General features: G+C 42.5%; 1 protein-coding gene across 1 annotated transcript in view; it reads right to left on the bottom strand.

Annotated features, from left to right (window-relative positions):
• Positions 1–12,545, bottom strand: part of LOC120062974 (phosphatidylinositol 4-phosphate 3-kinase C2 domain-containing subunit beta-like) — a 72,781-nt gene that overhangs the window by 19,854 nt on the left and 40,382 nt on the right. The window contains exons 15-18 of the mRNA XM_039013029.1: positions 10,926–11,068; positions 7,244–7,432; positions 1,349–1,442; positions 1,113–1,207 (exon numbers count right to left, since the gene is read on the bottom strand). Coding sequence (XP_038868957.1) covers positions 1,113–1,207; positions 1,349–1,442; positions 7,244–7,432; positions 10,926–11,068 — 521 coding nt within the window. The remainder of the gene's footprint in view (positions 1–1,112; positions 1,208–1,348; positions 1,443–7,243; positions 7,433–10,925; positions 11,069–12,545) is intronic.

The raw sequence follows: 12,545 nt of genomic DNA, 5'->3' as shown, positions 1-12,545 counted from the left end.
AAAGCAGACTCGACCAGGTTTTCCTCTAAGATGTTGCATGTGTTTAGCTCCATTCGGTTTATTTTTTATCCTGAAATACTCCCCAGTCCTTAACGATTACAAGAATACCCATAACCTGATGCAGCCACCATCATGCTTGAAAATATGGAGAATGGTACTCAGTAATGTATTGGATTTGCCCCAAACATAACACTTTGTATTCAGAATAAAAAGTAAATCGCTTTGCCAAATATTTTGCAGTATTATAATATTTGTATTCTGTACAAGCTTCCTTCTTTTTACTCTGTCAATCAGGTTAGTATTGTGGAGTAACTAAACTGAGGATAGATCAACAACTTTTTTCTCCTATCACATCCATTCAACTCTGAAACTGTTTTAAAGTCCCCATTGGCCTCATGGTGAAATCCCTGAGCAGATTCCTTCCTCTCTGGCAACTGAGTTAGGAAGGACGCCTGCATCTTTGTAGTTACTGGGTGTATTGATACACCATCAAAGTGTAATTAATAACTTGACCACCACTCAAAGGGATATTCAATGTCTGCTTATTTTATTTTTTACCCATCTACCAATCGGTGCCCTTCTTTACGAGGCATTGGAAAACATCCCTGGTGTTTGTGGATGAATCTGTGTTAGCAATTCACTACTCGACTGAGAGACCTTGCAGATAATTGTATGTGTGGGGTACAGAGATGAGGTAGTCATTCAAAAATCATGTTCAACATTATTGTACAAAGAGTGAGTCCATGCAAATTACTAAACACATTTTTACCCCTGAACTTATTTAGGCTTGCCATAACAAAGGGGTTGCATACTTATTGACTCAAGACATTTCAGCTTTTCATTTTTTATTAATTTGAAAATATTTCTAGAAACAAAATTCCACTGACATTATGGGGTATTGTGTGTAGGACAGTGATACACGATCTCAATTTAATCCATTTTAAATTCAGTCTGTAACACTACAAAAATGTGGAAAAAGTCAAGGGGTGTGAATACTTTCTGAAGGCACTGCACGTGTCATGTATACATGTGTATATGTCTGTGAGAGCCTACATCAAGTTGTGTGTGACAGAGAAGGCTGAGTGTATGGCTGATATCTGAATAGGTCTCACCAGAAGAGGTAGTGTGCAATGCGCATGTCCCCTATGGCTCTCCGTAGCAGGAAACGTACCAACGGGCTATCAAGGTAACACTCATATTTCAGAGCCTGAGAGAAAGCGAGAGAGATGGTTAGAGAAAGATGCAAAGGATAGGTGTAAGAAATATGGATATAGCTCCACATAGCCCTTTGATAAGGTGTCCGTGAAGTGTTCGTAAGACATTCATTAAGCATTTATAAAGGTGTTACCTGCACCAGCTGCGGCAGGAAGTCCAGCAGCTCAGGGTCAGAGATGGAGTCCATCCACTGTACTGCAGTACGCCTCAGCTCCTGATCAGGGAAGCTGACAGACATTTGAATCCATTATGCATTCAATTATTACATTGTTTCAATCCAAAATGACGACATATTTGAGAGGTCAAACAAACGCATGGACTTATCCTTATGAGAATACTTTGAAGATAAATACAAAACGCAGAGGGTGAGAGTACTAGAATTAACAATCAATAGGGAATTGTCAATGTTAATAGGAGTTGGGTTTCAGTTCAACATCTGTTTAGAATCTGTGGAATGTCACTCCTGAACTCAGAGCTACGTTCTGTACATTTAGTCTGGGGCAGGATACTTGTTATTTGACCATTGGTCCAGTTGTACTGCAAGGACTTCTGATTGGTCAACCTCAGGCTAGGGTGGGGGGTTATAAGTGGCATCCTGTTTCTTTGTTCGGTGGAGAAAAGCTGAGGACAGGGGAGACTGAACTCCCAGCATAACATCTATGATTTGTCCTTCTCAAATAAATATATTTTTCTCCCCCTGATTTGCTTTGGAGTTTGTATTATTGAAGAATAACATCAATTGCTAACACTTGGTGCCGTCACCCGGATGATTTGGTCTGAACAACAACAACTAGAAAAATGTATCAACTGTGTGTTGATCCAGAGTAAAGAGAGAAGACTGTGTGCCACCCACATGGGGGGGTCAACTCTTAATCTCCTGATTGATGGCAGAATTGCTGGGTGAGTCTAGACCAATATCATTTAAAAATAACCAAATCAGGTTAAAATAGTGCATGCAATGAGTGATATGTATCTGTGATGTATAAGCGTTCAAGTCCATTGTTTTATTACAGAGTTTAGTCCTTTGTTACTCTATTAAAAGGCTGGAGGCCTCTGTTTTTGTGAAACCTTCTTGTTGCATAGAAGTGAGTTGCTAGTGAAGTAGCAATTTTTACACGTGTGGTTAATGTAATCCTTCAACAAGCTCTTAGTGGTGAACATAAGTTATGGGTAGCCAGGCCCTACAGAAACAATTTGTGCTCTAGAAGAGGTTTGAGTCCTCAAAAGGGGTTATATAAATATATATATATTAGGGGATAAATAAATATATAAACATAGATATATATATTATACAACGTTGGAAGTTAATATTATGACAATGCAGAGAGAAAAGGATCGTTTGAAAGCTCTTGGTGAACAAATAAAGACCTTAAAAGGAGAAATTCCGTATTGCAGCAGGAGACACAGTTGAAAAAGTCAGACGTGACCCCGACCTGTGGCCTGTCTGTTCTCCAATCTATCTATCCTCACATTGAGTTGTGTAAGGCAGATCAGGTTTCAAGCATCTGGTCAGCACTGCCTGGCACTGAGTCAACAGATTCTGACAGCAGTGACGAACGATGTCTTAGGCCAACCAGAACACAGGCTGTAAAAGGGAGTAAAGACAAACCTCTAGAGACAGTAATCACATGTAAATCAGCATCTCCAAAACAGTTGGATGAATGGTCAAAAACGTTAAAGCATCCACGAGACGTGGGTATCAGAGATGTGCAGGTTCCGAGTGAAACCAACAACATTATTCGTACAGTAGAAGAGAAACCTGGTGTATGTTATTATTGCGGGATTTCCGTTTCACTGGCAACGAGAATGTCGGAAAAGAAAACATGATTTTATGAGAAGTGGCCAGGAGAAGAAGGGTCCATCTAAGGGAAAATGGAATCAAGACAACAGCCATAACGACACAATGTTGTTGCAAAATGTAAGAAGCTCTCTCCGGCTCAGCAGCAGAGTTTGCTGGATGCTGTGGAGGTAAACTAACAGACCCCCTCTTACGTCCCATCTCAGCTGGTGTACATATGAAATAGGATGGAATATATGTGAACATGATTGTTAACAACTTTGCAGTAGATTATTTTGGGAGATACGGGTGCTGAAATCACTGTATTGCCCATATCTTATGCAAAACATATATATGTCCTCAGTACACAAGCAAGAAGATGAGAGCAACAGGAGTGGGGGGGAGACGAAGACAGATGTGAAACAAACCAAACCATTATCAATTTCTATTGGTCCAATGAAGATTGATGCAGGCTCTACAGTTCAGAACAATGCTATTTGGACTACGAAGACAAATGAGTGTGGAACATTGGATATGGAATCAGTGTGCTTGACAGGTGTTGCCCTACCTTGCACAAAACAATATCCCATTAGCAAGGAAGCTATGGACGCTACTAAAATACTGATTAAAGATCTATGGGACATGGGTATAGTTGAAAAGAGACCATGTAATCCAGCTACTCTGGTGCTTCCTCCAGATACCACATGACTTGAACACGACTGTTGTGAGTTGGTTTTGGATCAGCTCTCGGACGGGTTTATAGAGTCACTCGTTGGAAAAACCTGAGTTTATCTTATACACAGATGGTTCAAGCATTATGGAGCATGGTGTGAGGCAGGTAGGATGGGTAGTTACTACAATGGACAATGTGATAATACCAGGCACGTTAGATTTGAGAAAAACAGGAGTTCACTTTATGAGTGAATGCTTAACTATTGCATACAACTCTTTAATGGGGAATACCTCCCGAGTGGGGACATGACGTAGTGCCAGGACAGTGGGTGATGGTAAAAAAATGTGACAGAGACATTAGGGCCAAAATGGGAAGGTCCTTATCAAGGTCAGCAGTAAAAGTCCTGGGAAAATCACGATGGATACATGTCATTCATTGCAAGGTTGTCCATTTTGATGACAAAGCGGAGCCTGGAGAATAGAACTGATTGACTAGCAATCGGGGGTCAATCTCGGGTGAAGAAGCATAGTAAGATGATCAGAACCTGATAAGCTTCTATGTTATGTACCGCAGTCGTCATAATAGGGATATCTAGGTGAAATGTACAACCTTTTCCTGAAAATCAGGACATGCTGACTTAGGGAAATCTACGTGAAATATCAATTTCTCTTCAATCCAGGACATGTTACTTTCACTTTTTTTGTTTCCTTCGTTACAGGTTATGAGAATCTATCGTCTGGGGCTGCAGCAATATTCCTTGACTGTACCTGAAACGATACAAGATCACCGGCGAAGTGCAACCAGTGGAATGGAAGAAGAATTCCTCACTGCTGGCAGACTGTCAGAACATCATTTCTAATAGTTATCTATGTGGGACTGATACCAGTGTGGAAGAGCTGGTCACTTTTGAAGGACTTGGTGAATGATTACCTTGACAATAGGACGATTTAATATTATTGTGGAAGTGGAAGACGTTTGAAATAATTTTCCTTGTGAGTTTCCTCCTAATACAGGATGTGGGTTGTGTTTCCATTTCTAACACAGATATGGATGAGGGACACTCGGGCGTCAATACGTTTCTAGCTCTCTCTCTACACTAAGCCACAGTAGTCAATCAAAGTAACTGTTGGGTTTGTACGTACGAACCATTCACATCAAGGGCAGGTATTCCATTAGTGGCTATTCCTTTTAACCAGAGTGAAATGTTGGGTATATGGAGGGATCTTAATTGGTATAAGACACATATTGGTACCAATTTGGGTAAGAATGTTGCGCATCAACATGCGAGAGTACCTAGATCTGAAGATAGGTGCTGGAGGATCTGCAGATAGGTGCTGGAGGAGGCCTGAGACTCCTGGATGTGTGTCCATTCAACAACATGTGGATGAGTTGGGGGTGGAGCTGACATCCTGGAGTGATAGGTACCTTCTTTCATTTGAGATTACCAATGACACTAATCAGCGACCACCTTACCTAGTTCTTACACATGCCTCGGTTGGGTGGTTATGGTTTAATAGGTCATTCTCTCGGAATTTGTCTCAACTGCACCAGGACACGTTTGTCAAAGTAGGACAGAGTAAGTGTGATCAGACAACAGATCGATCTATCTGTCCGTGACAGTGCTAAGGTTGTGGAATGTCTAATGTCTGTTGAATTGACACTCAGTAATGGCACTAGGACTACTTTTTATGCCAATACCTTCGGTAATATCATCGATCGTGGTATAATATCTCCTGGGACTTACTTTATCTGTGGATCCTACGCCTATTCCTGGTTACCAAAGTTGTGGCAAGGGTCGGGTTATTATTGTTGTGTTATTAGGGTCGGGTTATTTGGGATATGTCGTACGTAAGACATTCTGTGAATTCTCTTTTTTCACAGCGTCATAAACGTGTGATTACAGAAACGGAGAGATTCTTTGCGATTGCTTTTCCCTCTTATGGGATTTCTAAAATAGCACTGGGAAGTTATTAATATGGCTAACTCTTTGGAAACCCTAGCTAATAGTACAGCTGAGAGTCTTGAGTTAATTACAGCCGAGATGGTTGCCATTCGGACTGTGGCAATGCAAAATCGTTTGGCCCTTGATTATCTTCTGTCCGCACAAGGGGGTACATGTGCTGTTATTGGTGCTGGAGGCTGTACAAATATTCCTGATCATTCTGAGGAAATAACTGACCTAATCCAAAAGATCAGGACTGAGGGTGCTAAATATCATGATTACAATCTAGATGATTTAGGCTTAGTCATGTGGTTCTTCCACATTTTGTACATGGGGAAGTTTTTTGGTGGGCATGATACTTCCAATAGTGGGAGTTGTGGTTATTTTTCCTCATCCTCATCTAGGTTATCAAGTGTGCTATTGCCCGATGTTTGTCTGCTAAAATCCGACAGTTACGTGATAGGGAATATCATAAGATTCATCAACCGTGTCCTTCTGGAGATGGGTGTCAGTGGTGTTCACAAGAATGTGGTTCGGATCATAAGGGTCTTCATCGTCACACCAAGCCTCATGATTGTGGTCAATGCGCCCGTGGTAACTGTCCTCGGTGCTGTAATGAACCATGCTCTCTCAGATGTGGTAACACACTTGTTAATACCTCTTTTCTATAACTTTGTGTGAAATCTATGTCTTATTGCAACAGCATTTAAAATATGCCCGTTGTGTTTTATAGGAATGCAAGGTGTTTAATGTGAACGATTTTATGCTTGCTGCTAATGTTTATATTCTGTCTATTTTTTCATGATTTCTGTTGTTTTCTAAAAAGACATTTTAACTATACTTATTTTTAAAATGGTCTAGGGGGAGTATATGAATATTTTGCAGATAAATACACAATGCAGAGGATGAGAGTACTAGAATTAACGATCAATAGGGAATTGTCAATGTTAATAGGAGTTGGGTTTCAGTTCAACATCTGTTTAGAATCTGTGGATTGTCACTCCTGAACTCAGAGCTACGTGTGTGCTACGTTCTGTACATTTAGTCTGGGGCAGGATACTTGTTATTTGGACATTGGTCCAGTTGTACTGCAAAGACTTATGATAGGTCAACCCCAGGCTAGGGTGGGGGGTTATAAGTGGCATCCTGTTTCTTTGTTCGGTGGAGAAAAGCTGAGGACAGGGGAGACTGAACATATATCTCCCAGCAAAACATCTATGATTTGTCCTTCTCAAATAAACCAATTTTTCTCCCCTTGATTTGCTTTGGAGTTTGTGTTATTGAAGAATAACATCAACTGCTAACATCCTCATTCATGTTTGAACTGTAATTCTAAAAGGCGAGTGATGCATGTGATGCCTTCCATGTTGCCCTGCTGAGGTGAGTTCATGGTGTTTATGTTCCAGAACAGGATTCTAAGCTAGTCTGGTCCACTCCCGTCTCTGACCATGTCCCCAAACTGCCAATGTGTCTGTTGTTTACACAGTCCTAACACAACGTGACAAGGTCGAATGGCAACCGCAGGCCTTCTGGTGACCGTTGCCTGCTGACTGTTGCCAAGGTGGCTATTTCCCTGGCGAGTGCTGCCCCAGAAACCATTGCCTGGCAACCACACACACGCACACAGTCCCCTTACGTGGCATGCAGAAGGCCCAGTGCGTCGTGGTGGTTGAGACATGCCCACTGGCGGAGCAGGGCATAGATATCTGACAGACATGCCCACTCCCAGCGGGGGGCACTAGCCAGCACCAGGGGCAGGGCACCACTCTCTGACTGGCAGAACGCACGCTTCTCCCACAACAGACGCTTGTCCTCTGGAGTCAACCTGGACAGATAGAGGGGAGAGAGCGAGGAGAAATATAAACACCTTACATGCATACTTAGCTTGAGAGTGAGAGAAAGAGAGGGGGATGTGGAGAGGGGGAGGGGTAGAGAGGGGAAGAGGGAGTGAAATCATGCATACTTGGAATACTTTCTCACAATGAAAGGAAAAGAAAGAGGGAAAGAGAGTGGGGTGTTGTTTACTGCAGCATTAGATGGCCATTCTCCACTGTAAAAAAAAAGAAAAAAGAAAAGATAGATTACCTTTGTATAAATGTGGCCAACATGTATAAATGATGTCTATGTTCTGTCTTGATGATAACATTACTCTGTTTCTCCTTGCTTTGGCCACCCTCATTCGAACGCGGTTACACCAACGGAAAAAAACTATCGAGCTGAATTTGAAAACGGGCATGAAACAAAGACAAAAAGAGACTGATCGGAGCGGGTGTGTAAGGGAGAGGGGGACAGATGGAGAGAGGGAGTAGAGGAGAGACAAAAGGTAGAGGAAGAACGATAAAGACAGATACAGTGACTGGGGTAAGGGAGAATAAACAGTAGATGTACCTCGTGGAGAAACCGTGAAAATGTCAACTGACAACTAAAAGGTCAGTGAGTACATTCATTCTCATCACACACGCACACACACACACACGCAACACACACGTTAATCCATATTTGTTTGAATCTCTGCCTAAATCAACACACACAGGTTTCTCTAACTGCTCTAGCAGACACACAGGGCAGAGGGCTGTTAACGTATGATGAGTTCTCCTTGGTACGGTTGTTTACATTGGCTGAATATACTGTGTCATTGTTGGGATTGGATGATCCAGCTGGACAACAGTTGTTGCTATTGGATGAGCTCCTCTAATCTACTTCCTGCTTGGAGCCTGATACTGGATGGCACTGAAGCCAGTACACTTGTTTGGAAACACTGCACCTTAAGAGAATGTTCTTTAAATAATAATTTGCCAACACTGATGTATCCGTTCTTCTTCATCTGCTGGTAGTTGCCATGTCATATTAAACTTATCCTGACCATAAATGGTCATTTGTTGAAGTTTTGAATGTGTGCACATTGTACGTTCTAGTCAAAAGCCTCCGTTATTTAGAGGTAAAGAGAGGGGAGGGAGACCCATCTCAAAGTGAACGTCAAACAGACAGAGACACAGACACAGACAGAGACACAGACACAGGTAACAGCACATCTTCCTTCCTTCCATCTAAAGGCACGCTCCGAAGCCCCAGAAAAAGGATCCTGCTTGGAAGTAAACAAAACCCACTGTGGTCCAAGAAACACTGTTCTGTTTATCTCTCTCACAACAAACAGGAAACAGATCATAAACTATGACAACCACTAATGGGCTAAACATTATACTGAGATATGGTGAATAGACACACATACAAACAGACAGACACACACCCTTCTATATCCAGGGAGGGTTGAGTTAAACGTTGTCGACACACTCCTCAGAGAAGGCCAGTGGAGCTCCACAAACACTCCTAGTTTCTTTCTACCTCTCTTAGGAATTCAGATCACCGGTCTGATTAATATTCAGTGACCTTTTCATCTCTTTTGTAAATGGTGCACACACGCAAACACACACACACATGGGACAAAAGAGGAGAGGGGGATGGTGAGACAAGAGGGGGGAGGAGAGAGGGGGTATAATATCATCTGGGGAGGATTCACCACCAGCTGCTGCTATGACATCACTCATCAACTGGACCCCCTCTTCCCTCCCTCCCCCAATAGCATTCCCAGTGCATCCCACTGCCCATACAGTGCTGCTTGAAAGTATGTGGACCCCTGCTGAAATTAGATATTTTTTTGTTTTTTACCATGAAATCTTCATTTAATCAGATCCAGTCTTTTTGATCTGACATTACAGGTTTATATTTACCAATACCATATTTTGGTGAAAAGGAAATCATGTGTGTAATAGAAAAATAAAATAAAAAAGTAATTAGTGCAGGTGCAAAAATAAGTGAGCCCCAAGTTCCATTGGTTAAATCAAGTAGGTGAGTAGAATCAGGTGTGTAAATAATACCAAATGACCCAATGAAAGGAGAGATCATTAGTAAAGAGTTTGGGCGGGACTCTCATAAATACAGATAAGAAACCTGAATGCAAAGCACACCATGCCGAGAGGAAAGGAGATCTCAGAGGACATCGGGACAAGGGTAGTGAGAGCACATCAGCCTGAGGAAGGCAATAAAATAATCTCAAAAGGATTTGAGCTCCATGAGTCCACAGCGAGGCAAGTCATTTACAAATGGAGAGCACTTAACATGACAGCAACTTAGCCTAGAAGTGGACGCCCTTCCAAAATATCCCCAATAATAAATCAGGTAAAAGCCAACCCAAACATAACATCTAGACATTTTTGACCTTTTTGGTCAGAATCAACACCGCTATGTTTGGCAAAAAGCCAACACTGCCTACCACCAAAATAACCTTATCCCAACAGTCAAGGATGGTGGTGGGAATGTCAAGATCTGGGGCTGATTTTCCTCTTCTGGACCTGTACGACTCCACATCATTTAAGGGAACCATGAATTCTGAGGTGTACCAGGAGATTCTGGAACAGAACGTCAGGCCATCAGTCAAGGAGTTAAAGCTGGTACCAAAGCATTCAACAACCCAAAGCATTCAAGCAAATCGACCAAAGAATGGCTCAGGAGAAAGACGATTTGTGTTTTGGATTGGCCAAGTCAAAGTCCTGACCTAAATCCAATCGAGATACTGTGGCAGGACCTGCAGCGGGGAGTTCATGCCAGAGACCTCTCAACCCTCACTCAATTGGCTGAGTTCTGTAAGGAGGAGTGGGGAAAAATCCCTCAAAACAGATGTCAGAGACTGATTACTGGCTATAGGAGATGTTTACTCCAAGTTATCGCTGCTAATGGAGGTGCCACACGCTATTGACTGAAGGGGTTCACATATTTTTGCACACATCAAATCTGAGTATCTGTTAAATAAACCACTTTTGTTAAATAAACAATGAAAATATCATATTTCTTTGTTTCTGTCATTTACTTGGAATGTCTTTATTACAAATTGGGGTTCAGATAAGGATTTTCTATGTTTATTTTAATATTTTATAGCAAAATAATGACCAGCCCTGTAGGGTTCACATACTTTCAAGCAGCATTGCATCTGTTTTTCTGTCTTCCTGCTCTGTCCACTACTAACCTAGCCTGGGTACCATTCTGTTTGAGATATCATTGGTGGAATGCCACTAAAACAGGTTCTGGATTTCAGGCTACTACTAACCTAGTAACGCCCCTCAATAACCTCTACAGCTGTTGGGTTTGAACACGAGCACAAAAACATACGATACTCTCTAATGCAGTGTAAACAGTGACATTATAACGACGTGGTAATAATGTACGTCGGTCTACCAGGGCTGTTCTGTCATTCCATGCAGTGAGTGAGTGAGCAGAAAGGTAGCGTGAGAGAGAGAGACTGACTGACGGTGTAGCAGTCTCACCAGAAGAGTGACTTCTTGTGCAGTACATCCTGCAGTTGTCTCTGGCTGTGCTGGTCGAGCCTGGAGAAGTCATAATGGGGACTGAACTCTGCGGGAGGGGGGGTGCTAAAGCGCACCTCAAACGACGACGTGGGAAAGTCCACCTACAGGAAGAGGTCAGAGGTCAGGCGCCACACTAACAGCAACATTAAGATGGTCCCTGAAGTGTTGTGAGGAGGGAAATGTACTTCAAATGAATAAAACATCGATATGGTTTGATTTAAATCCTTATATCTCTTACAGCTTAATCTAAACAAGATACAGTACCTTCGGAATGTATTCAGACCCCTTGCTTTTCCCACATTTTGTTACGTTACAACATTAGTCATACATTTATTCAATTCTTTTTTTTTTCATCAATCTACACACAATACCCCACAATGACAAAGCAAGAACAGGTTTTTTAGAAATGTTTCCTCATTTATTAAAAATAAAAAACGAATATATCACATTTACATAAGTATTCAGACCCTTAACTCAGTACTTTGTTGAAGCTCCTTTGGCTGCGATTACAGCAGCGAGTCTTCTTTAGTATGACGCTACAAGCTTGGCACACCTCTATTTGGGGAGTTTCTCCCATTCTTCTCTGCAGATCCTCTCAAGCTCTGTCCGGTTGGACGGGGAGAGTTGCTACACAGCTATTTCCAGGTCTCTCCCAAGATGTTCGATCGGGTTCAAGTCCGGGCTCTGGCTGGGCCATTCAAGGACATTCAGAGACTTGTCCCGAAGCCACTCCTGCGTTGTCTTGGCTGTGTGCTTAGGGTCGTTGTCCGCTTGGAAGGTGAACCTTCGCCCCAGTCTGAGGTCCTGAGTGCTCTGGAGCAGGTTTTCATGAAGGATCTCTCTATACTTTGCTCTGTTAATCTTTGACTCAATCCTGACTAGTCTCTCAGACCCTGCCGCTGAAAAACATTCCTACAGCATGATGCTGCCATCACCATGCGTCACCGTAGGGATGGTGCCAGGTTCCCTCCAGACGTGACGCTTGGCTGTCAGGCCAAAGAGTTCAATCTTGGTTTCATCAGACTAGTGAATCTTGTTTCTCATGGTCTGAGAGTCTTTATGTCCCTTTTGGTAAACTCCAAGCGGGCTGTCATGTGCCTTTTATTGAGGAGTGTCTTCCATCTGACCACTCTACCATAAAGGCCTGATTGGTGGAGTGCTGCAGCGATGGTTGTTTTTCTGGAAGGTTCTTCCATCTTCACAGAGGGACTCTAGAGCTCTGTCAGAGTAACCATCGGGTTCTTGGTCACCTCCCTGATTGCTCAGTTTGGCCGGGCGTCCAGCTCTAGGAGGAGTCTTGGTGGTTCCAAACTTCTTCCATTTAAGAATGATGGAGGCCAATGTGTTGTTGGGGACCTTCAGTGCTGCAGAACTGTTTTTGGTACCCTTCCCCAGATCTGTGCCTCAACACAATCCTGTCTCAGAGCTCTACAGACAATTCCTTCGACCTTATGGCTTGGTTGTTTGCTCTGACACTGTCAACTGTGGGACCTTATATAGACAGGTGTGTGCCTTTCCAAATCATGTCCAATCAATTTAATTTACCACAGGTGGACTCCAATCAAGTTGTAAAAACAT

This window comes from Salvelinus namaycush, chromosome 2 (genome assembly GCF_016432855.1).
Source record: "Salvelinus namaycush isolate Seneca chromosome 2, SaNama_1.0, whole genome shotgun sequence".
NCBI classification, from domain to species: Eukaryota; Metazoa; Chordata; class Actinopteri; order Salmoniformes; family Salmonidae; genus Salvelinus; species Salvelinus namaycush.
Note: the sequence above shows the minus strand (reverse complement) of the source record. Positions and strands in the feature narration are given on the sequence as shown.